This window comes from Pelecanus crispus, chromosome Z, assembly GCF_030463565.1.
Source record: "Pelecanus crispus isolate bPelCri1 chromosome Z, bPelCri1.pri, whole genome shotgun sequence".
Classification (NCBI taxonomy): Eukaryota; Metazoa; Chordata; class Aves; order Pelecaniformes; family Pelecanidae; genus Pelecanus; species Pelecanus crispus.
Genome location: NC_134676.1, coordinates 40,444,932 through 40,468,678, shown reverse-complemented (window position 1 = coordinate 40,468,678; position 23,747 = coordinate 40,444,932). Strand labels below are relative to the sequence as shown.

Below are 23,747 nucleotides of genomic sequence, written 5' to 3'. Positions count from 1 at the left end.
GCAAGAAGTAGAAGGTAAAGCAAGAGTTAACAGACTACAAAAAACAAAAGCAGAATTAAACACTCTCTTTAGGTACAAATTGCCAAATTACTTCTGCAACAATTCTCATGAACAAAAAAACCACACTTACATTCAAACAGTTGTTCCTAGGACCTTAAGCTCATGTAGCTGATTATTCACAGGTTATTCATTTATGGGATGACAACTTTAAAAAATTACAAAGATGTCATGGGTAATGACTGTCTTTAGAGATCAAGGATTTGCCTGCACCTGTATTGTTGTGTCTCTGCCTAATAAGAAATGTCATCTCACTTTGTACTTCCACATCACAGGTATATTCTAGTAAATGCCATGTCTCTGTTCAACTTCATTACTTTTGCACATTTCTGAGAATTCTTCATGTTTACAATCAAGACACAGTGTGTTTGAGTCTTTTAAGTGCTTGATCAGAATTTGATTAATTATAGATGTGGGTTCACATATTGGTTTTAGTGTATATATATACACCTGTGAGAGGGAAAACATGATTTTGACTCAAACTTACAATACACCATGCTCCTAACAGAGCATTTGCTTAGCTATTAAGCTCTGTGTGAGGCTTCATGTCCTGGGGCCCTCTAGCAACAACCTTCCTTAACAACATCAGTACAGATTCCTGGCAATTTGCAATGTCATTTACCCTTTCATAGATCCTAAACACCAGGCTTTCACAGGCAAAGAGAGGAACCGTTTGCACACAAAAATATTTTTGTGATTTTAGGGTCTGCTTTGGGAAATATATTAATAGCTATTTACACATATAAATCTAGAAACTGCAGTTCACTTAAGACCCTAGTTTACTACTTGTATAATCAGTAACTGCTACGCACATGCATATTAGTGTGAACGTAATTTATTAACTTCTTTTTAGAGACTGGCTTATATGTCACTATTAACAATGTCATGGAGTTGTGTAGGACTGCCTGGGGCAGGGGGAGGGAAGAGTGCACAATGACTTAAGTGTGAAAGTAATGAAACTGAAGTATCATAAGAGAAAAAAACAGCCAATTGTTCCTATAAAGAGTAGATATCAACATTTCTAAGCTTCATATTGGTACTCATTCTAATTCTGTACTCTGGAGCATAAAGTGTTTAATCTGGTTCATTCAACATGACAGCTATGGAAGAATTCAAAACCACCCTGCCTCCCAAATTACAAAGGGCCTGTTTGGCAGCAGAGATCAACATTTTTACACGAGTTCTGTGCTGTTAATTCCTTCAGTTTGACACAGGCAGTGTCCCCGCAACTGATGCTTATTTACAAAAGCTATTTTCATGCATCTATCTGATCTTGAACATGTTGCTACAATGTGAATCACGGGGACAAGAGATTTTAACAGAAGAATTGTATTTTGGGTAATGGCTCTGTTAAAAGAGGCAGATTACATTTTGAAATTCAAGTCAGGCTGGGTAGACTAAAAGGGTGGGAAAACAGGAGAGGTCCAACCCACTCCTCAAGATGCTTCAGAAATAGAGGTAATGGAGAAGAAGGACGGACAATTACTCAGAAAAATCCACAGGCAGCAAAACATTGGGAATACCAGAAATGGAAAATTCTACGCGAACAAGATACTTAACCAGAGCAGCACCCCAGCCCTTATGGACTAAGAGGGAAGTGGTGAGGAGAACCCTGCCCCTACAAAGCAAAAGGAGAACAGTGTGTATGGCTTATAGGGCAAAGAGACTGCAAACGAATTTTTCTTGAACCTTCATTTGTTTTCTTCCATGTCCAACTATTAAAGCCTGACATGAGGTCTTATTTTACATTTGTCTGCTAGCTAGCAGAAGGACCCCAATGGCAATTGTGCATGCTGCTACAATTCATGTGAGTATGCATACTTGTATCTTCTAATGCTTTGCATTTCACTGTTGTGAAGGACAGAAGAATCTGGTATCTACATAGGAATATAGAATAATATATAGAGAGTATAATATTATGTATTTTTATATATATTATATGCATAATATATAAAAGAAAAATTTAACCCAGAACATGCTGCCATATGAAAATTCATATTACACTATTAAAAATACTATTAAAAAGAAGAAATGTTTAATATATACTACCGAGTGATGCTCATCATAGAATCATTTCTCAGAAATAGAAATAATATGAGACCACAGATAACTGTGGTGGTGTCTGCTATTACTGAGATCAGGCACCAGTCATTTGCACCAGAGATGGAAGAAAACTATTAGATCATAGTTCGTACACTGCAGATGGAGTAAACCATCTTCTGCTGAAGAACCTCACAGATACTAAAAAGATGACATGCCATCATCTGAGGTCCATCCCTAAAAGCTACCAATTACACAAAACACACCCTGAACTGATCCTAGTGTAGCTGTTGAAAATGTCACTGGAAATGCTGCACAGGAAAGAGATTGTTGTATTTCTGTTTACAGCAGTTCTAGCACAGCATTATTACTTATAAACTTGCACACACACAAAAATAACCCTGAAATAACACTTTGTTGTTATGTTCTGTTTAGAACAAATTATATATAAAGACAGGCCATTACATGTTCTAAGAACACTTCCTCAGAAAAAGATTCTAAATCAGGATATTCAGCTGCCACCCCATTCAACTTGGACAAAGATGAAACAAAGAATTTGCCTCCCAGGCATGGCAATTAAGTCTGCTTTGTACTTTTAAATACAATAGAAACCAAAAAAGTGAAAAAGTTGGCCTTTAAGGACAAAGTTTAAACAGACTGATTACTTTGAAATTTCTCTGTGATCTGACCAAGCCAACTTCTCACTAGTACACCAAACCTGACAACCACAAACCTTTCAAGAAAGCACAAATCTCTGAATTTTTTCAGTATGTGTTAAGCAAAGGACAGAAGAGCAGGCACAAGATGATGTATCGGAAAAGGCTAGGCTGATGTCAGGAGATCCCCAGATTGCTCTCTCCCCAAATTGTTCCTGTTTATCCAAAATCTATTTATTTTTCAGAGTTTAATCACATAAAAAAAAGGAGAGGTGGACATCTATGATTTGCCAGTCCCATCATTCCCCATCATGCAAGTCAATGGTTAGACAAGCCTTTGTTTTTTTAACAAGTTATGATTGTTAATACAATTTAATATGCAAAATTGCAGTACTCCCAGGCCATACAATTAAAAAGCTCCTAAATTTTCTCAAGCCAAAGGTGGCCTTATATATTTCAATACTGAGTATTATTTTAGAATTTTAACTAGCACAAGACACAGGAAAAAAAAGAAGGCATTAGAAAAGAAAAATATGCTTGTGAACTCTAGGAAAGGACAGAACCTTCCTGTAAGTGCTAGAACAAGTATGACCAGGAGAGGTGGAAAAGTAATTACGGGAAAAAGCTCACATAAATGCAATTTTGTAGTTCAGAAGTTACTGCTTTTCTTTGCACTTTGTTTGGACACTAGGATGACATTACGATCACCTTAAACACATATAGCAGTGACATACCCTTTTGACCTTCATTGACCACTGCACCACGATACAGCTATCATCAAACCTAGTGGACAGGGCTTTTCAGTCAGAGCTGAGTGACTGTCCTTAGATGTACATCCTTCCTAAATAATGTGAAAAGGAGTTAAGGGGAAGCAGAGGAAATCACAGGACTTGCCCTGAACAGGAAAACATTTTCAAGTCCTGGGTCAGAAGTTATGTGGGGCCTCATCTGTCACTGCAGTCCCACAACACAGAATTAAGCCTATCTTTTCCTAAAGCATTGTACTTGCCATGATCCTGGCTGTTCAAGGATGGGTCTCCAGCCCCTCATATAGTATATTATCAGTGTTGCCTTTGGCCAGAGAGGGAGCCTTATTGATAGTACACTTAACCTGATCCCTGCTCCAGGTAGTTTGTTTATTCTTTTGTTGTTTCTTTGTTGTTGTTTTTAAATGATTATAACAATTACAAAATACAATGTAAAAACAACCTGTGGAGCAAGAACATGAGCCCAGATGTGCCTTAAAAAGCTCTAAAGCGTTACATTAGAGCTTTAAACTTGCCTTCCTTTCTCGAGCCCCGTGAGTTCTTAATTTCTTTACTGCAGAACGACACCATTTGAGTAAGGAATAGAAATCAATCTATTTGTATACAAAGAGACAATTACAATGCCTTTTAGACTCGGTTTGGGGCAGAGATGCCTCATTTTTAAGATCTCACTGAGTTTCAGGCATGAGGTGGAAAGTGTGTGGCTCAACTTTACAGGTCCATTGATGTCTGAAATAAAATAGTTCATAGTATTCACGCAACACACGTTACAAAATTGCTTGATATGAGAACAGAAGAGACTCAAGATTTTATTGCCTTGTCAGATGTAAAAATTTATTTATGTTTTTTATCAAGTGTTTAAATTTACACAAAAGACAACACTTCAGGTTCAGGTCCAATTGTCCATCAGTAAACCCTACATCAGAATACCCTTGACACTTCCAAGTATGATTTTTACAAGATGCCTGAAAACAGCAGAATCTGATAAAGAATGGCCAGCTTCACAAGCCTGAAGGTCACTACCTCATCAGTATTTCTCTGCTGAGCATGACCCACAGAACAGTGGAAGCCTTAAAACCATTTTAATCCCCAAACACTATCCCTACTGCACTCAGAGCATTTAAATCATATTGCCCTGCATTAGTAACACCAAACATTATAGCTAGTCTTAAAAATTTACCACATCTCCCCCTAACAAACCCCCCCCCCCCCTTTTTTTTTTTAAACATTAAGAGAACTGTGCATCAAAACAACTGCAAAATACACAATCATCCATTTGGCTTGGTTTTACAATAAAAGTAACATCAGTCATCTATCTGCTAACTTCATGTCTTGTGTTGTGCTCCTTTCCCCTCCCCTTTCACTTTGGAAACTACACTAGACCAGGCAGTTTAATTGTAGCACTGAGGTAGCATATTTTAATTAAACAGAATAATAGATCTGCTACTGTGCCTCCTCTCCTTTAAAGCACAAAAAAAAATCCCCAGTTTTTCAACTTCTTTGGAGAAGACAGGCATATAGGTCATTTCCAATAGCCACTCCATTTTGAATTCAAAGCACAAAGCATCTCTGAATGGTAGATAAATTATACCAGCTAGAATGAATGAGAACATATACAAGAAGAAACTATGTCAGTTTTATTAAGAACTATGGTTACATTTTAGCTCTATGGCACCTATTGTTCCCTACTACAAAATGCATCTTTACAGTCTCTGAAATTGAATTTCAAAGACTAGGATCCTGAAAAAGGGCAGCTGTGCCTCATTTCTTCTAAGTGATTTTCACACTATCTGCAGAAGGGGTCAGTCAACAAAGCCAAAAAAAAAAATCAAACAGACCTAATATAAAATCAATAGGAATTAGCAACATGAGTATATTAAATGAGTTGAAGATAAGGCAAAAGATATAACATGCCTGAATGAACTTGAGAGCACTTTCCACTCACTTAAAAGTTAGAGCCGGGATAGCCTTTTTTAAAAAAAAAAAAAAAAAAAAAAAAATCATCACTGCAAGACTAGAAGTTTAGTTTTATAACAAATTGAGAATAACAGTATCTCAGCTTTACCCTGCTGGCTAAAAGCTTTAAAAGAAAAAGCTGAAATCAGGCTGCACCCAAGACTGCAGCCTTAACACCCAGACTGTTTACCGAAGTAACTCTTACAGACACCTGTATATTTAGGAGTGAATAGTAAACAGTGACTGCAAAAAACGGTAGTCATTTTCTGCTCTGTATGCCATGCTGGTACACATAGCCTTGTTAAACTCTGTTGCATGGTACACAATCCTCACCCATCCCCGGGCTGCATCTTTGAATGCCCCCTCTCCATCTTTCATACAGCAAAACAAAAATTTTACTGCAGTTAAAACCCCTTCAGTCAGCTGCAAGCATAAGGTAAATTGTTTTTTAACACCCTGGAAAGCAGATTGAGAGTGTAACTGAGCTGACTGCTAAATAAACCCTCAGGAAAACACCTCAACAGCTGAGGGAAAATGCATAAGTTATAATGACTACTTCAAGCTGGTTATGGAGACTTTAATGTTAATCTTTCAAGTAATCCAAGATGCACTCCAACACCTGTTATCAAAAATTTAAGGCTTTTATGAACACCCTCTTTCATACAAAAGGAGTATTAAACAGAAGAAACTTGTTTACAGTAAATACAAACGTCTGAAAAATCTCTGAAACCTGTTTATACAAACACTAATAAATTCTTTACTATTTTGTACAACTAGAAGGTGCACAGATTGGCATTGAAGCAGTCAATGCTGGCGAACATCTGTCAGACAATAACATGATTTACTTGGATAACAATATAGTTTAAAATGCTATAAATTAAAAAATAAGTTAGTTCACATTTTTTTTTCCCCCAGCTTTTATATACAACTTAGTCTTTACTGAGATCGCGTAGCCTTCTTCAGAAGCTCGAGGTCTTTCCGTCGGCTTTTGATTGCTCTGGCACAGCCATACTCTTCCAGTTGTAAAGGGATATACTTTTCTATCTGAACAAGCCCATGCCCAGCAGGACTGGTAAACAGCTTAATCCAGGATGGCTTAAAGTTTCCTCTGAAGCCCAGAAAGGCCAGGCTTCCTGTGACAAAAACAGCTCAGTGTTACCGAACCAGCCAAGCCCATCCAAGCACAACACAGGACGTGTTGGTAAGTGAACAGCACGCTCCTCTGAAATTCTACCCCCAGATTATCCAGGACATTAATCCACTCTTCAGCTTCATGTGTACTACGCAAGTAAATATCGATTTGCAATTTCCTTTTTCAATATTCAGTATTAAATACTCTGAAATCTTAATTTGAAAAACAGCTATCAGGACAGTTATAAAACCTGCTTTCTCAGACAGGGCTTGTGCCAGGGCCCTGAACGGACAAGAGATACGCCATGTGGCCTATAAAGTGATCACCCCTCAAAATACCAACAGCTTCTCATCTCTACCTTCAAGTTTTATTAGAACAGGAAATACTAGCCTGGCACAGGAGATACTTTAAAAATAGATTTGCTGGGTGAGGCACAAAATACAGGCTTTGGGAAAAAAGCCTGGGGTTCTTTTTCTGTAGTCCACAGGCACGAAGAACTGCTAGTCAACTATCTCCTTGCAAGAAGCTTCACAAAACGCCCTGTGGGGCGACAGGAAGGGTTTTCTGCCCCATCTGCTGAAGGCCTGCCCACCCCCCCATCAAGGGCTGAAACACAGCAGCCCACACCAGTGCAAACTGGCAACCATCCTCCGCCAGCTGCATCCTTTTCACACGCCCCATGAGAAAGCCACCATGCCAACATAAACACACAACATCCAGACCAAGGTGGTGTCAAAGAAAGGTGCGAAATTTCCACCAACCGTTGCTCTGAAGATAAGGCGGTTTGGCTGTCCCCAGGGACATGAAGGCTTCTGATAAATTATCAGGAATTGCTACATCACCTCTTGTGCTCAGTAGAACAATAGACCTGCAGCAGAAACGGTGTTATAAACACAAAGTTTTCTTAATATTCTGCTACATGCTTTTACAGCTAGCTGGCCTCATAGTCCACTTGCTTAAGAGTACTCATGCTATGTCATTTCATGACATGCAAACAGTCAGCCCTCTCTGAAAGCACTACCTAGAAAAGCACCCACCCAGAATTTTTTTTTAAACTGACTTTTAAATTTAAACTTCAAAATAATTGGAAAGTGTTATTTAAATATAGTTTAATATTTTGTATCAAAAAATCAAGTTTAGATATTGATCCAAAATTAGAATATTAGAATGCTGATTTTTCTGGCAGTAACTTTTTACCTTTCTTAAGTGATAAGCAATTTTCTCCCTAGACAGGGAGAGAACACTGTGTTATCTTGTCACATAGTTTTTGTTAGTGTCCTTAAGTGACCTTATTAAACAAAAAGTTAAATATTGTTTTAAGCAAGAAGTGTTATTACATGATGTGTAGTTAAAAAAAGAATTCTTTTTGAGGTGAAAGACAGGCAACACTGGAAAATTTTAAGTGTTCAAAACGTGAGTTGGTTTGTTTTCTCAAGTAAGGCTAAATTGTCTGTTAAAATGCTCTGAAGTTTCTCCTTTCTCCTCAACTTAGATACGTTTTGCTCACTTTCAGTGCTCCTGTATAGACATCATTATTTAAATCTTTGTTAGAAAGCAGAGCTACAGCTTACAGGACATGGTGGAAATAAATGGTCATTACACATACCTTTGCGGAATTCCAGATTTTAAATATCCATCTACACGCTTAATGTCTACTCCAGAAAATAATTTGTTTAACGACACTGTGCCAACGCAGGCATCAACTACAACAATAAGTATACCATTATCCTTGAAGGAAAACACAGTGTTGTTGACCTGAATGGAAGGTAAAAAAGAGAAAAGAACTTTTTCTTTCTTTAAGTTAATATGAATTAAACAGAGCGATTCTACTGCACTCGGTGTTGATCTTCATCTAGTTAGACACAGTGGTGTTACTAATTTCCTTACAAACACTTGCTTCTCCCTGGCATCTCTTAAATTTTCCCCATTGAGGGGAGGCTTTCAGTGGGACTTCTGAAATTGCACGGGAGCCTTCAGTCCCTGGCTTCTACAGGGAGGTCATACATTTCAGGTGACTCACTACCTGCCTCGGTCACTGCTCCTGCTTCAGGAAGCTAAAATTCAGATAGTGAACTACCTTGACTTCTTGGCAATAGCGCAGTTAATCTGTCCCTGCAGCAGCACAGTTTCTTTCTACGGAGCAGTCTTACTGCTTTGGATATGGCACACACATTCCTGTAGAAGTTTGCAGCTACTAAGGTTACGCTGCTCACATGCTATTTGTCTATCTAAATATCTCAAGAGTTTTATTATTTCAACCAAGTGAATGCACTGACATTGCAGAATGTAAGCCGCCTACAGACTTTAAGCTTTGTGGTGTGAGGATAATATTTCAGCATCATGTGCAAGTCTCCTTCAGCATCCAAATAGAAAAGTGTAAGTAAACTACTTTTTGTACAGTATCACATTATTAGCTTTATCGGGACTGCATCAGAACAAATACAGAAATGTCTATGGATTCTTTAGTAATTGCCATTTTGAAGGAGTTTAGCAAAGCTTAATGGCTTGAATGACTCATCCCATTAACTCACCAATCTCTTAGCACAAAAACAATTTCAACAACATGGATTTAACTAAAACGTCATTTGGTGGGAGTCCCCCTGCCCCGCCAAAAGCAGCCATCAATAAAAATGGATATCCATCCAGATTTCAACATGAATCTGAAGATTTTAAACTCTCCCTTACTGGCACAATTTTCTCTTCAGGAGGAAAGGATTCGAATACAAAATGGAGCTTTGGAGCCTTATTTTCTGAGGTTAAAACATCAGCTTTTTGACGGTTTGGTTTTTAAACTATGAATGAACACTTTTCATTCAAGTGAAGAAAAATGAGGTCAGCACTATGTAGAGCTGTATAACTGTTGCAATAGAAACTGCTAAAAAGAAAGACACAAGAAAACCATGAAGAATACTTACAGAAATAAATGCTTGTTGACCTCTGCTTAATTCTTTTTTACCAGATGAATTAATCTGCACAAGGAGGTAGTTTTTGTGAGGATCACTGGTGAATACCATCTAGGTATCAAACAAAAACAGGTAAGTACACATATCCATGTGTCTTCAACACCTTATGTCAGACAACTTACAACAGACCATCCATGCTCCAAAGCACATGCATCCATTTGTCAGTGGCATTATTTACAGTACTAGCAAAGCTAATAAATATCATGATGTATAGTGTAACCTATTTTACTCCTTACTCTCAATATTCTTCTCAGCTTACAAGCTTCCTTTAGCTTGTATAGCTAAAACAGATAATGCAATTTCAAGTTCATGCTATAAGCAAAGATCCAAAAAAGAAGAGAGAAGGTTGGCCTATAGCATGTAGATCTCTGCAGCAAAGCTATACTACATGGAGTACAGACAGTACTGTAGTACAAGACATCAGATCTACCTATGTCCCTTCTCTGTAGCACTCAGTGAGAGATGAAGCAGTATTTTTCAAAGAACAAAAACTGAGACCTTTGTGCTACAAGGGACTCCCTGCCTTCTGGCATATAGGAGATTAACAATTTGACCACCACAAACCTGCAGGTGCAGTATTCTGTGCTGAAAGACTGAAATTCTGCGTTAAAGCATGTAGACAGCAACACAAACTATACAGTTCATGAAAGTTTTTGCTTATTTTACTTTACCTGAGTTGTGCCACATTTTGTACATGGTACAGTAGTTTTTACTGGCATCCGCTTTATAACGGTTGGTCCTTGGTAGTACTTTGGGTATGCTTTTGCCATGCAGTTACTGACCCCTTTTGCTGAATCTTTGGTCACAATCTTGATCCTTTCACATCCCTGAGATGAGCAATAACTGTGACCATCCCTATTATATTTGGCTTGAAGAAATAAAAACAGTAATCTACACAGAAGGGGGAAAAAGAATCTAGATCAATTGCTGGAAAGATAGGTATTTATGTTAAGCCTTAACAGCTATATTTCATGATTTTCAGAAACAGAGAAACCACAGTATTCACTTCTGCACCATTGTTCAAACTTTTTCAAAATATTTACAGTTCACTAGCATTAGGAATTCTCTACTGACATATCTGAAATTGCCAATAATTAAAGGCGACATCATTATGAATGCATATACTTTGAAAAGAACAGCCACTCCTCAAATCAGTGGCTTGCAGGAAACAAAAAACAAACTGCAGAGCATAACTGTTTTCTTTGATCATAGATCCTTGCAGATACCCAGCAGTAACTGGATATTCAACTTCACACACCAGCACTGGGCAATGTAACTGGACAATGTACTGTTGAAAATGCCTGGAAATGCAGTTTAGGGGGTACTGGTCATCAGTGTTCACAGTACACAGAGACCAGTAATTCTTCTATTATATATTTGACTGTTATCACTGTAGCTTTTAGACAAAAGAAACTTAAATGTCTTTTCAAAAGCTACATTCATCTGCGCATTTACTACAGAGAGACAAAGTAGCAGATAGGGGAACAAAATAAATAAGAAGAACAAATTAGAAATTAAAGATCAACATTTGCAAAACACACAAGTGATGTATGTAGGACTTATTCAAAGCTGACCACATCTTAAACCTCTCAGAAGGATCTCAGTAGCCTCTGTCAGAAGTACTTTTGAAAGAGAGACTACGACTTTTATTTACGTTTGAGAAAGCTGAAAACAGATTAGGATTTTCAGAAATACATTCTTAAAATGTTCCTGGAACAGAAAACTTCTTGGAAATTTCTGGAATTTTCAGTTTAACAAGAAAGCACAAATTTTCATTGAAGACTTAAGAGGTACTTCCTGAAACACACTGCTCTGCAGCACACCAGATACCGCATTTTCCCCAGACATGGGGTAGGAAATATCTGTGGGAACTGTGGTGCTCTTGGAAAAGTATTTCAGTGACAACCACTGTATTCTGGAGATTCAAAGTCACATAAAGTATTCTTTCAAATAGGCTTTGGGCTCCTTCGCAACAGCTCTCCTCTTACGCAGGTGTCTCAATCAGTTGTTTTTAACACTATCAAACTGGACATTTTAAGGTTAAACAACATCTTCCAATACGGTCAAGTTACAAGGAGTTACCCAGTACTGTTGTCAAAGTAGAACTTCTTGTCTGATCGATTCTTTTCGAGCTCCATCATTGAAGATACAGGCATGTAGCGCTCTACCTTGCTTGACAGAGCAGATGACCGCCTTTGAAAAGTTTCCAGTACTATAACAAAATCTGTATTTGGTTGATAACAAAGACCAACACGAATCCAGTCATTCCTGAAAACAAAAGAAACTGTATGATTCACTGAAGGAACAATTCAGATGACAATACACAGCAAACAGATCACTCAGAAAACAAGTAACAGGAACACAAAAAGCTCCCAAACCCTTAACCAGATCTTTCCTCCCCTTTCTACATGAAGTGTTTCATTAAATGTTACAGTAACTTTGATACTCTCAGGATTTATTTGATTTTATAATTGAGACATTTAATAAGTTTATCTGACAACAAAATCAAGTATGCTAAACTATTCAACTCCAATTCTGCTCAACTTCACTATTTGCATATTTTCTTCTCCAAACGATTTTCCTTAAAGACACCATACTGGACAGAATTTTAACTTTAGGTGCAGGTTTATTGCTTAATCTCTTGCTTTTCATACTTCAGTATTTGTAGTTACAAAAACCGCCCAACCCAAGATCCAGTCTTACTGACAGTTGCGAACTCTCACACATGATAATTCTGCAGGACATTACTTCAGTATTGCGTTAAGGATCAATGACATGAAAGAAAGTAAGCATACTTGTTGAAGTTAATGAGATAAAGATAGGTGACGTTTGGAGCTTTTCCATTCCAATGTATTGTGTAGCCCTTTTCGAGCATCACTACTGGCTGGTATTGTTGAAAGACAGCTCTCTGATTAATACCTCGAAGAACCATGGGATTGGCTGGGTACTCATCTCGCACAATAGTCATGGAAAGATTCTGTCCATTCCAGGTTTGGACATAAACCTATATGATATTAAGGAGGATGAAAAGAAAGAGGAAAAATTTGGACTCTTTGCAAAAGAAAATTAAATAGTGAAGAATAATCAGTACATTATTAGGCAAAATGCTGCAGTTTGATGTTCTGAGTTACACAATACACGAATATCTCCTTAAGAGCCCTATTTGAAAAACTATTTTGTCCATTTTACAGACAAAAAAAGGGGAGGAAAGGGGCGGGGGGTGGAAGTGTATAGGATCAGCTATGGTACTTGGCCAAACTCATATAAAACAGGAACCAGAATGGGAATCAGACCCACATGAGATTTGTATTCAGAAGGTAGTATTTAACATCTCCATTTAAAAAAAAGAAGAAGAAAAAAAGAAAAAAAGAGAGAGAAATAAAAAGCCCCTTAAAACCCACTCTGTGAAAAAAAGACAGACAGAATTCCAGTGGAAGAAAATACCTCCAATACAAAAATGTTTTAGCAGATAGGGCTGCAACATAGAACTCCTGGCATGCATACACATTTGATTTTACCTTGCAGCATCTAATACTGTACTCCCAGTTTGCATGCTGAAGGGAACACAATATACACAACTGGCTGAAAAGTGTAATATGCATAAAAGTATTTTCAAAACATCAAAGAATCCAAAGACATAATTTTGTAGTTCTCACACTCCCCCTGCCCCCACAAGTTATTCATATTGTAGATTTGCCTCAAACAGAAAGCTACAAGAGCACTAGCCTGTGCATAGGTCCCACTGCAAACCACTCCATTCCATTCTGTAATATTAATGCATTTGGGGTGTTGAATCAAGTAGTTATCCATTCTGCCCACATAGGTATCCTTGTAGTCAGTCACTGAACCATCCAGATCATGGAATACAGAGTTCTTGTCACCATCCAGATCTCCTTCTTCAAACCAGGGACCAGGTTTTCCAAAGAAGGCTTTCAAAGAAACCTGGCAACAACAATTAAAATATTTATAGGTTTTTTTTTGCCCCCAGGCAAAGAACAGACTAACACTTGCACACCTGCAGATACACAGGAATTTGACAAAGTTGATTAAAAACCTTGTCAAGGACAGTGGAATCTTGCAAAACAGACATTTTGATTTGCAATAGGCTCAGGCCAGCTCTTGCTTCTGAACAGTGTTAATATTTGCAACTGAAAATTCATTACTAAGGATATACCAAACCTTATAAAAATCTCCTTTCAGACTTAACATTAGCCATGAAAGAGATCATCTTGCAACACATCCTACATCTCCCCTGGTATTACTTTTTGCTCGGGAGACAAAGGACACACCTTAGGTAACTTCCAACCAAGAGAAAAACTCTGGAGTAGGGATGTATGGAAAAGATGACCTAGGGCCATTGGATGTTTATTTTCAATACAGCAAAAGAAAGAAATCAAGCCATTTGAAAGAATAAAAAAACCTTGTAATAAACTTACATTCGGACCAAACTTCACAAGAGAAATATTATTTTTTGGTGTCATCTGCCATGGATTTTTCATCAAGAATCCAACTGCACTGGTAAATCTGTCTGGAGTTGGCACAAAGTTTTTGAATGTGCACTTGGTAAGGTGAATAGGTCCATCATAAATTTGAAAGCCTCTGATTGGAAATGTCCTGTTAATGCAAGCAAATATTTATAGCATCCTGTAACAAAACCCATGATAACCCTGAATCTATGTCATAAATACAATTCCTCTCAGAGGAATCAAGAAAGCAACATTAAGAGAATGACTTGCAGGTTAGATCTTAGTGAAGGAAATCTTGTTTCTGCACTTACCTAATGAGTCAAAAAATCTACCGCTTTTTTTTAATTTTCGTTAGAAGAGCTATCGCTGTCCATTTGCAAATGTGCCCCTTTCCCAACGCAGCAGAATAATATCACCTGCTCTTTGATTGATCATGGCAACTGGGAGAAATGCCCATAGACTGGAGGAAAGCAAACGTCACTTCTCACTTCAAGAAGGAACCCTCAGGGAATTGCAGGCTAGTAAGCCTTAGCTTGATCCCCGGGAAGGTGATGGAGCAGCTAATCCTGGAAACCATTTCAAGTCACATGAAGGACAAGAAAGTCATCAGGAGTAATCAGCATGGATTCACCAAGGAGCAGTCATGCTTGACCATCTTGATAAGTTTCTGTGATGAAATGACTGGCCTGGTAGCTGCGGGGAGAGCAGCGGACATGGTCTACCTAAACTTCATTAAGGCTTCTGACACCGTGTCCCATAAGATCCACATGAAGTATGAGCTGGATGAGAGGACAGTGAGGTGGATTGAAAACTACCTGAACAGTTGGGCCCAGAGGGTAGTAGTATGAAGTCTACTTGGAAGCCAGTAACTGGGTGCACCCCAGGGATCAATACTACGTCTAATCTTGTTCAACATCTTCATTAGTGGCCTGGATGATGGGGCTGAGTATAGTCTCAGCAAGTTTGCGGAGGGCACAAAACTGCAAGGAGCAGCTGATAAACCAGAGGGTCATGCTGCCATCCACATAGACCTTGACAGGCTGGAGGAACGGACAAATGGGAACCTCATGAAGTTCTTCATGGGGAAATGCAAAGTCCTGTACCTAGGGAGGAACAACCCTATGTGCCAGTGAAAAGGACCTATGAGGTCCTGGGGGAAACCAAGTTGACCATAAGCCAGCAATGTGCCTTTGCCGGAAAGAGACAAATGGTATCCTGGGCTGCACTGGGAGAAGTGTTGCCAACAGATCGAGGGAGGTGATCTTTCCCATCTATTCAGCACTGGTGAAGCCACACCTAGAGTGCTTGTCCCCAATACAAGATGGACATGGAGCTACTGCAGAGAGTCTAACAAAGGGCCACAAAGATGATTAAGTGACTGGAGCCTCTCCCATAGGAGGAAACATTGGGAGACCTCAGACTGTTCAGTCTGGAGCAGAGAAGGCTCAGGCAGGAATCTCATCAATGTATAAGAATCTCTGAAAGGAGGGTGTAAAGAAGACTGAGCCAGGCTTTCTCCATTGGTGTCCGGTGACAGGACCAAAAGCAATGGGCACAAGCTGAAAAACAGGAGGTTCCTCCTGAGCACAAGGAGAAAGTTTTTCACTGTGAGGGTGACTGAACACTGGCACAACCTGGCACAAGTTACCCAGGGAGGTTGTTGAGTCTCCATCTTTGGAGATATTCTAAAGCCACCTGAACATGGTCCTGGACAACCAGCTCTAGGCAGCCCTGCTTGAGCAGGGGAGTTGGATGACCTCCAAAGGTCCCTTCCAACCTCAGCTGTTCTGCTCAACTAGACTGAATACCTCATATATCACCGCCACATTAACTTTCCTCTGAATGGCTAAGCAGCAAAAAACCACGGTGGCCTAGACCTACCTCACCCTTCTTTCCTATTGTGTGGCAAGGGTAGGACTTGGCACTATGTTAAACAAGCATCACAGCAAGCCAAAGAAAAAAGAAAAGGATCATGGTCACAGACGGACTGTGGTCTCTAGTCCTAAACCAAGCCTTGAATTCACTTTACCTGAAAGCTTTTTCTTTCTCTCTTCCAGGCCCAAATGTTGTTTAAGACTAAGGGTTCATTAAAGTAGGAGAACTTATATCACTACAGAAAAGCAACCCGTGGTACCATCAGATGAAAACTGACTCAGCAAAAAGGCAAGAGTGACACAGCTGCACAGAAAGTGTTAAAAAGAAAAAAAGAGCATCACCACCAATAGAGTCCTAATCTCTTAAATCTCAGGAAGGGTATCTGCATATGATACAGAGAACATTTCTTGTATCATTTCTACTTCCTTCACTCATAATACACTTACCTATTTCTAGGCAGAGTACGTGCCTTGTTGTCTATTCCTCCAGTTCCTGCATATTTATTTTGGCCGCCTGGAAACCCATAATTCTTGCTCTCACCTATGAACAGCGACTCAGATACCTCCTGGCTGGCACCTTCATCATTTGGGAAGCTCCCATCACTACCAAAGCAATGTCAGAGATAAGCTTTTAGCCAAGACTCTCCAGCAGATGAACACACCAAGACATAGTGCTACTTTTACTTCTGTAAGTCCTCCTAAAGCAGAGCAGTCTAGACTTCATTTACAACATACAGAATAATAAATTAATCATTAACAATATTACAGCCTAACTGGTTGAAAAGCTAGCAGAGAGCTGAGCACTAAATCTTCTATCTCCCTTTGTAGTGCAGCACTCTTTCTTTTACAGACCACTTTTGCAAGCCTAGGACCAGTCTGTCATAACCTAAATGGCAGCAATTTTGGCCTGCTACTTAAGTTGTCTCTTTTTTATTAGAAAGAGACTCTTCCCCCTCTAAATGCTCATCCCCTTTCTCTTCCATTACTCACCTTCAGCTATTCAGGAGGAAAATCAAAACTGCCTAAGGACTCACAGAATACCAAAAACTGGATAAACATAACCCTTCTGGTGAAGAGGCAGCAAATTGTGGTGTAAACCAAGCACAGATTGAATTAAAGTGCAAGTTTTTGCAGCTGTGTCAGTTTACAGCCTCTATAACATCATTTGCACCACTGGAAATAGAACCTGGCCCAAAACTGAAGTGACAGCCTTATCAAAATACACCTGTTAATAGATGGATGTATATGTTCTAAGCTTCTAGGCAAGAAAAAACAGAAGTGATTAATATGAAGTACTCACCTAGCAAATGTCAAACCTATTCCATTGTCTGCAAACCTAAAAGAAAGTTCAAAGCTTCAGTCATGTTTTCTGGATTATCCTACAATAAGCTACTGCAAGAGCACATCCTGCTATGCACTGAAGAAAGCTTGAATTTTTCTATTAATGGAATTTAGAACCACCACAAACTTAACTCTTACAAAAATCTTGCTGTTAAATTACTTGATTTTTTTTTTTTTAAATACATTTCAAGGAGGAACATGAGAGCTTCAGGGAAACCATAGATACCTCAGTATAAATTTACTGTCTTTACCTACTTGGACTTCTTTTTATCACATAGTTTCTTTTTGTCATTTAAGGCAGGTTCTCATATAATGACATATAAACTTGTTTCATTTAAAGTAGTGGAATGGTGTGAAAGCAGTTCAACAGATTGAGCAGTTCGAGTTAAGCATCTTCTTGTATAACCCTGCTGTAATGCACTTTCATAAACAAAGCTTCAGGGGAAACTTCTGAACATGCAGCTATTTGCTTCCGGATACCTACCCAGAGTTTTGAATGAGGATATCCCCTCCCCTGACCCAGGCCCCGTGATCATTGTTTTTGAAGGAGATTAATCTGTCAATCAGGGCAGCAACTCGGGGCTTTTCAGGGTCTGCATCTTGATGAGGTCGAAACCTGGGACAGATAAAAACCCACACACTCAATATAAGAATACTGTTTGTTTTACACATCATATATGTTGGGCTGAGAGAGCCTGAAAGATAAACACTTATGCTCATCTGATGGGCAAAAATCTACTCTGCTTCACATTTGGAATGACAGCAACCAAAACCAGGTGCATCTCTAGCTCTCTATTTCTAGAAAAGTGTCTCCAGGGTACAACAAAGCAGGAACATAAAACTTATCTTTCCCAGTAACTCTCAATGGCTTTTGCTCAATCTCCCTGAGTTTCTTTAGCTGTGTCGCATCTCCTTTTATCCCCTGCTTTTTCTTTTTGCCCTCCCTAAAGTACTCCCTCCCCACTTGTATTGCAGCATTAATGTGAAAGTTTGATGGAAGGAATTAAAGCTCCTTGGAAGGCTACAAAGGGCTGACATGCACTATACAAAAAAAAAAAGGCTGGAGGCTTGTCTAACTGTTCCTTCAAATCTTTCAAACTCTTCTGACATTGAGGAGTGCTCCTTCTTTGAGCACATGTGAGATATTTTTCTGTTCCAACCCAGACACTCCACATTGCTACCAGGATGGTCTCATACAGTAAGTTATGGCTGGACCCTATTTAACATAACAGGAAGAAACAGCCTAATTAAAGACTGGTAGAACCTTTCACTTGATTATCCCCACAATCCCAGAGAAAAAGTAATAAATTACAGAAAAATTACAAAAATGCATTTTTGAGCAGGTAAAGATATATATATCCCTTATTCTGATCACCTTGCACTCCAATTCAGATCCACCCTGACCTACCCCACCAGGGGAGGAAGGAGAAAACAGGTGAATGTTTTGGTTTTGACAGTCTCAGGTTCCTCAAGGTTTAAACCCCTCCAGTTTGGTTCCACGTACAATGATTAGTGGCCTCATGTAGTTACAGAGTGCCTCATTACTTCTTTGGCTGCTGTGAAACATGAACCCCATCTCATGCACTGAGTTTCTCACGTCCTCTGTTGATGCTCTGTCAACACACTACAGGTTCTCACAGGGCCTCTTCCCCTTGCATGTTCCTCTTGACTACCTATTATGACTGAGGTAATCCACAAGGGTTATATGTGTTTTCTGTCAAAACTTCTAACAAATTGTTTTCCAAATCATGAAGTATCGAGTATCACCAAAATTGGGAACCTTCCTCTCCGCATCTGCAACTATCACTTAACTATCCCCATCCCAAACACAAGTCAATCAGAAATAGTCTTATGAACTGTGTTTTCACTCTTAATGCTTGTTGTCACAATAAAATGTTGATGGATCCAGTTACCCAATATTGTCTTTTGACCACCATCCCAGGCTATTTTATTTGAAGTTCCGGACAAGACTAACCAGGCACAGTATAACCTGGAATTTTCCTAGACTCTCCATTATTTTCTCTCACTTTATAAAATAAAGAAAATGTGGTTGATTGTACTATCTCTGCAAACAGCCTTCAGTAAAACTGTACCACTAAACTATGATCCCCAAGTCTAGAAGGTACAGCAGGAAGCATTCAGCAGTAGGAAAGGCAAGTGGATGTATTACTTGGCTCTATTAAGCCTTTTTCTAACAATTATTTAAAACCAAATCATAAATCAGAAGAGCAGGTTTTAAAGTAAGACTTTACTTTTTAGCAGCAATTCCAGAAAATACTTTAAGCATGACAGTAGAGCATGTTTAAAACAGTGTCTCCTAAGAGGGTGAAAACTACCCTAAGCAAGGTCTCAGAAGAAACAGCCAACTCCTTTAAGGCACACCATGCTCTGTTGTTCCCAAAACAGATGAACAAATGAGGGAAAAGAATATTTATGAACTTGTTGCTCTGTTATTATTTATAAATAATTATATTGTTTAAAAATTTTTTTCCTCATGTGAATGTAAGAGCAAACTCAGAACTTTGCCATTTTTCACTCACTTGAAAGACAATATCCTTTACCTTGCATTGTTGTCCAAACAAAGATATTCTCTGGGATCATCAACACTAGCATTAGTTGTTTTAACACCCTTATCAATGAACAAACCAGCCTGAAACAAGCAAAGAAAGAAAATTCATCCTATCCAAAACAAAAGATCGAGTAAACATTAAACTTCTAAAACTTAAACTTTACACTGCATTCAATACATGTATTAGAAACTCTTAGATCTTTCAGTTTGGCCTTAACTGACATATTGTCTATGAGAAAAACAGCATCTGTCTATGCTAATTTGGGCAGAGGAAAATAATTGCCTGGCATTAAAAAAAAAAAAGTAATGGAAAGTCATTAAAGTTCATTTCAGATTTCTTTCACAACTTCTAACTATTTGAGGTTTTACACTTATTTCCAGATGCTGTTCTGGAAAATCTGGAAGCCAATCTTGTGGTGAATTCAAAATATTCTCACAAATGGGGGGTGGGGTGGGGATGGGATGGGGACACCAAACCACTATGAAAAATGCTTTGTATTTCACTTTAAAACTAAACTACCGTCAGCACCGAAGCTGATTTTTGCCCAAGCAATCACCAACTTGAAACTCAATAATCCAGTATGAAATAATTTACTTGAGAAAACAGAAGCAGAAGGAAGCATTTCTATTATTTAACCTGAATTACGTACACAAATACCTGCAGCTACTTTCACCTCTGATCCAAACTACGATTACAGTCGAGTGTTCCAAGACAATCCTCAGACCTGCTAGTGGAGTTCGCTCTTTTAACATGGAATCTTAGCACACAAACTGCTACCTTTGTTTAAAGATAATACAAGCCATACAGCTGAAACCCTTTTTTCTTTACAATGAGCTTTTGTATTCAGTATGTTTTAATTACAATCTGAACAAATGCCCTACAGTCCCAAACACCATTAACACAGCTTCTATAAAACAGTGCATCATTTCTTGGTATCCCAGACACCCAACTGTCAAGTAAAATCAGTTTAACTTGGTTAAAAAAAAAGAAAAAAGTCCAGTAGTGATCCTGAACTTCATTAGGTAAATTTCAAACACACATAAATGTCTAATTAGGGGGCTTTCTAAATGTCATTTTATATATTTTTTTTTATATATATATGTATGTATACATACACACAGAGAGCAGCTAGATTCCAAATGAAATAATTAATTTAAGGACTTTAACTTCACTTAGCTGAATCTGTTAAAGATACTAAAGTCACACTAATGAAACAATACTGAATGCCTGTATCTAGGCTGAGAACCTTCTAACAAAAAACTGTTGCCAACATGGAGATCCTGAAGGCAACCTGAAAGCTTAATCTCTAGTCAGAGACTGTGCCACCATGCGCAAACACCTGAGTTACTGTACATTAGAGACTTGGTGAAACAAGTCACAGCTATTCCTGGAAGCTATTAGATGAATCACAACTGTAATAAACTTTGATGCTTCAAGGGTCAGCTTTCTTCAGAGTAGAAAACAATCCCATCAGTTAGAGGGTAGCATCTGAAATGCTACTTCTGAGACAGCGTATTTCATTAGAAGTATTAATTGATTTTAGTTGTTTGTGCCTTACGAGGATTAAAAAGTACAGTGAATACTCAAAATGTGGCAAGAAACTATACGCATACTGATTATACTGTTTTACAATACCTAGATAGAATCATGCAGTTCAAACACAGCATGAACCCTCACCTAACCAGCTTAAAATGTTAACAGACAAGTCCTGATATAGAATAGTTACAAATAAAGAACTTCAATTTTTTTTTTTATGAGATAATACATTACCTTAAAATTAGAATGAACCCTGTTGTTATAGAAGATTCCTAGGGGTGTAAGCTCTGACTTCGTTTCAATGGCTAAGCTATGAGAATCTCCTGTAGCAACCCTGTGGAACAAATACCATATCCCAGCATCCTGCAAGAAAGAAGAGAGACACTGCTTACAAGTGAGTCTGATACTAATATCAGTGCTGATGCATCTAATCACAAAATAAGTGTATGCTAAGTTGAACTTGGATATTTTAAGTAAGGAAGCGAATAAGAACATAGCCCAAACCAATTGCGCATAATGGAATACAGTTTTTCAAAATAAAGTCTCCAAACAACTGTCCAGTGACAAAAAAGAATTTTGCAAATAAGGCTATAATCTAGTCAATAATATGCACTAAAAAGTGTTTTGCTTCTCAGTGAAACCATACACCACCACACTTTTAAGACAGTCTAATATTTCAAATGAGAAAACTGTCAGAGTTGATGTAATTTTTGCACTTCAGTTATATTTCACCACACACACTTGATTTTCCTTTGTTTCCTAGCAAATCATACCATTTACAGTAAAATACTCAAACCCCCTCCTCTCTTCCTTACTGTTACAGTCTGACTAAGGTTTGTTCATCTCTGCTCACATCAGAATTTAATGACACAGCCGAAAAACCCACAAGAGCTTTCAGAAGATGGGGGAAAAAAAAAGCACATCAAGAAGTCTGGCCAGTTCAGAGAACTGTGCCAATAACATGCAGTAATAATTTCAGCATCTGTTCATTTTCTCCACCTCAACATCCCTGCTCTTAAAGAAGCTGGATTTATCTGCTAAACGCGACCCATAAAGTTCCCCTTTCAACCACATCTGGGTTCACAAGAGGTGGCATCGCAACAGCCAGATAGCAGATACCTACAAACACGAAAAATTTTGTCTGACCACATGCTCTGTGCCCTTATAAAATAAGAAAAATCTTTGCATAAGGCACATTAAGGGTTAAACAGTAGCTAAAGAAACACTGCGTACTGAGTGCTCCATCTCATGAAAAATAGTCATCATCCTCCTGTTCAAGAATCGTGGATAAAGCCAATTCACTCCGGCTTAAAAGATTTCACGCATTTCACTCTGAGAATATACTCATTTTCCAGAGAGTCCTGGAAATTCTGCTTCTCAGTAACATATTCCCATCCGTAATTATGACACACTTTGACATTTCTGGTGATTAACAACTCCAAAGAAAATGTGGATGTTCCATTAATAAAAATACCAAAGTCTTACTTCACATATAATTAAATACAGATCTGTGCTTGGCAGACTAAAGTAATTTTTATTTCCAAGCAACATCCTGATGCTTGGAAAAAAGTTTAATAAACTTAAAAGCTCCTTAAGCACTTACAAGCATTCAGAAAAATGAAAAGGGCTCCCCCCTCGACCCCTCATATACAGCTCAAACAAAAGAAACATCTATTGCCGATACACCCTTACAATAGGCTTGTGTAATGAAGCCGCTGGGGGGGGCAATGGAATTATTTTATTTGCTTGTGAACTGTTAATAGTTTATACCAGCAAAAGCTCTACAGTGCAGAGTTTGTATCAACACAGTTGAAGTATTCTGTTTCTGAAACATAGTAAGCTGTACTCCCTTTATACTAATGTGTTTACATCCATGCAAGGGAGGTAGATTAGAGTGGCAAAACTTTGTAACATACACAAATGCTTGCTCTGACCCCGCACATTCTGGTAACAAAAGGAAGTGACGTTCACTGGGATACACTACAGAGGCAGAAAAAGACCTTGCAGGTTTTAAGCACCAGACCAAGGAAGCTGTTTCCTTTAACTTAGCCTGCAATGCTAAAACAAGGTAAAGGAATATTACATAAAGCAGGCAAAATGGAAAGACATTGTGTTGGGAAGGGAAGAACTGTTTTGATTCAGTAAGTGTGTCCAGATCCTTCCTAGTGGTAGACAGTCAACTAGAAAATTTTGTCCAAAAAAAGAAAGCCAGACCACACAAAAAGCAGACCAAATTTTCTACATTTCTTTATACTCTAGATATTTCAACTCACTTAAATATTTTGAAACCTGTTCTATTAATAACAGTCTATTATGTATTCTGTGCCTAAAAATACACTGACACACACCCATGTTCTACTTCCAGTACCGGAGCCTTTGCAACAACAAC

At 38.4% G+C, this 23,747-nt stretch overlaps 1 protein-coding gene across 1 annotated transcript in view; it reads right to left on the bottom strand.

Moving 5' to 3' along the window:
• Window positions 1-6,412: 6,412 nt before the first annotated feature.
• Window positions 6,413-23,747, bottom strand: part of CEMIP2 (cell migration inducing hyaluronidase 2) — a 36,647-nt gene continuing 19,312 nt past the window's right edge. The window contains exons 10-23 of the mRNA XM_075726247.1: window positions 21,593-21,721; window positions 19,814-19,902; window positions 17,737-17,868; window positions 17,212-17,247; window positions 16,359-16,514; window positions 14,008-14,185; window positions 13,298-13,513; window positions 12,367-12,575; window positions 11,654-11,839; window positions 10,243-10,462; window positions 9,524-9,622; window positions 8,215-8,363; window positions 7,370-7,476; window positions 6,413-6,609 (exon numbers count right to left, since the gene is read on the bottom strand). Of these exons, the coding sequence (XP_075582362.1) occupies window positions 6,413-6,609; window positions 7,370-7,476; window positions 8,215-8,363; window positions 9,524-9,622; window positions 10,243-10,462; window positions 11,654-11,839; window positions 12,367-12,575; window positions 13,298-13,513; window positions 14,008-14,185; window positions 16,359-16,514; window positions 17,212-17,247; window positions 17,737-17,868; window positions 19,814-19,902; window positions 21,593-21,721 (2,103 nt within the window). The remainder of the gene's footprint in view (window positions 6,610-7,369; window positions 7,477-8,214; window positions 8,364-9,523; window positions 9,623-10,242; window positions 10,463-11,653; window positions 11,840-12,366; window positions 12,576-13,297; window positions 13,514-14,007; window positions 14,186-16,358; window positions 16,515-17,211; window positions 17,248-17,736; window positions 17,869-19,813; window positions 19,903-21,592; window positions 21,722-23,747) is intronic.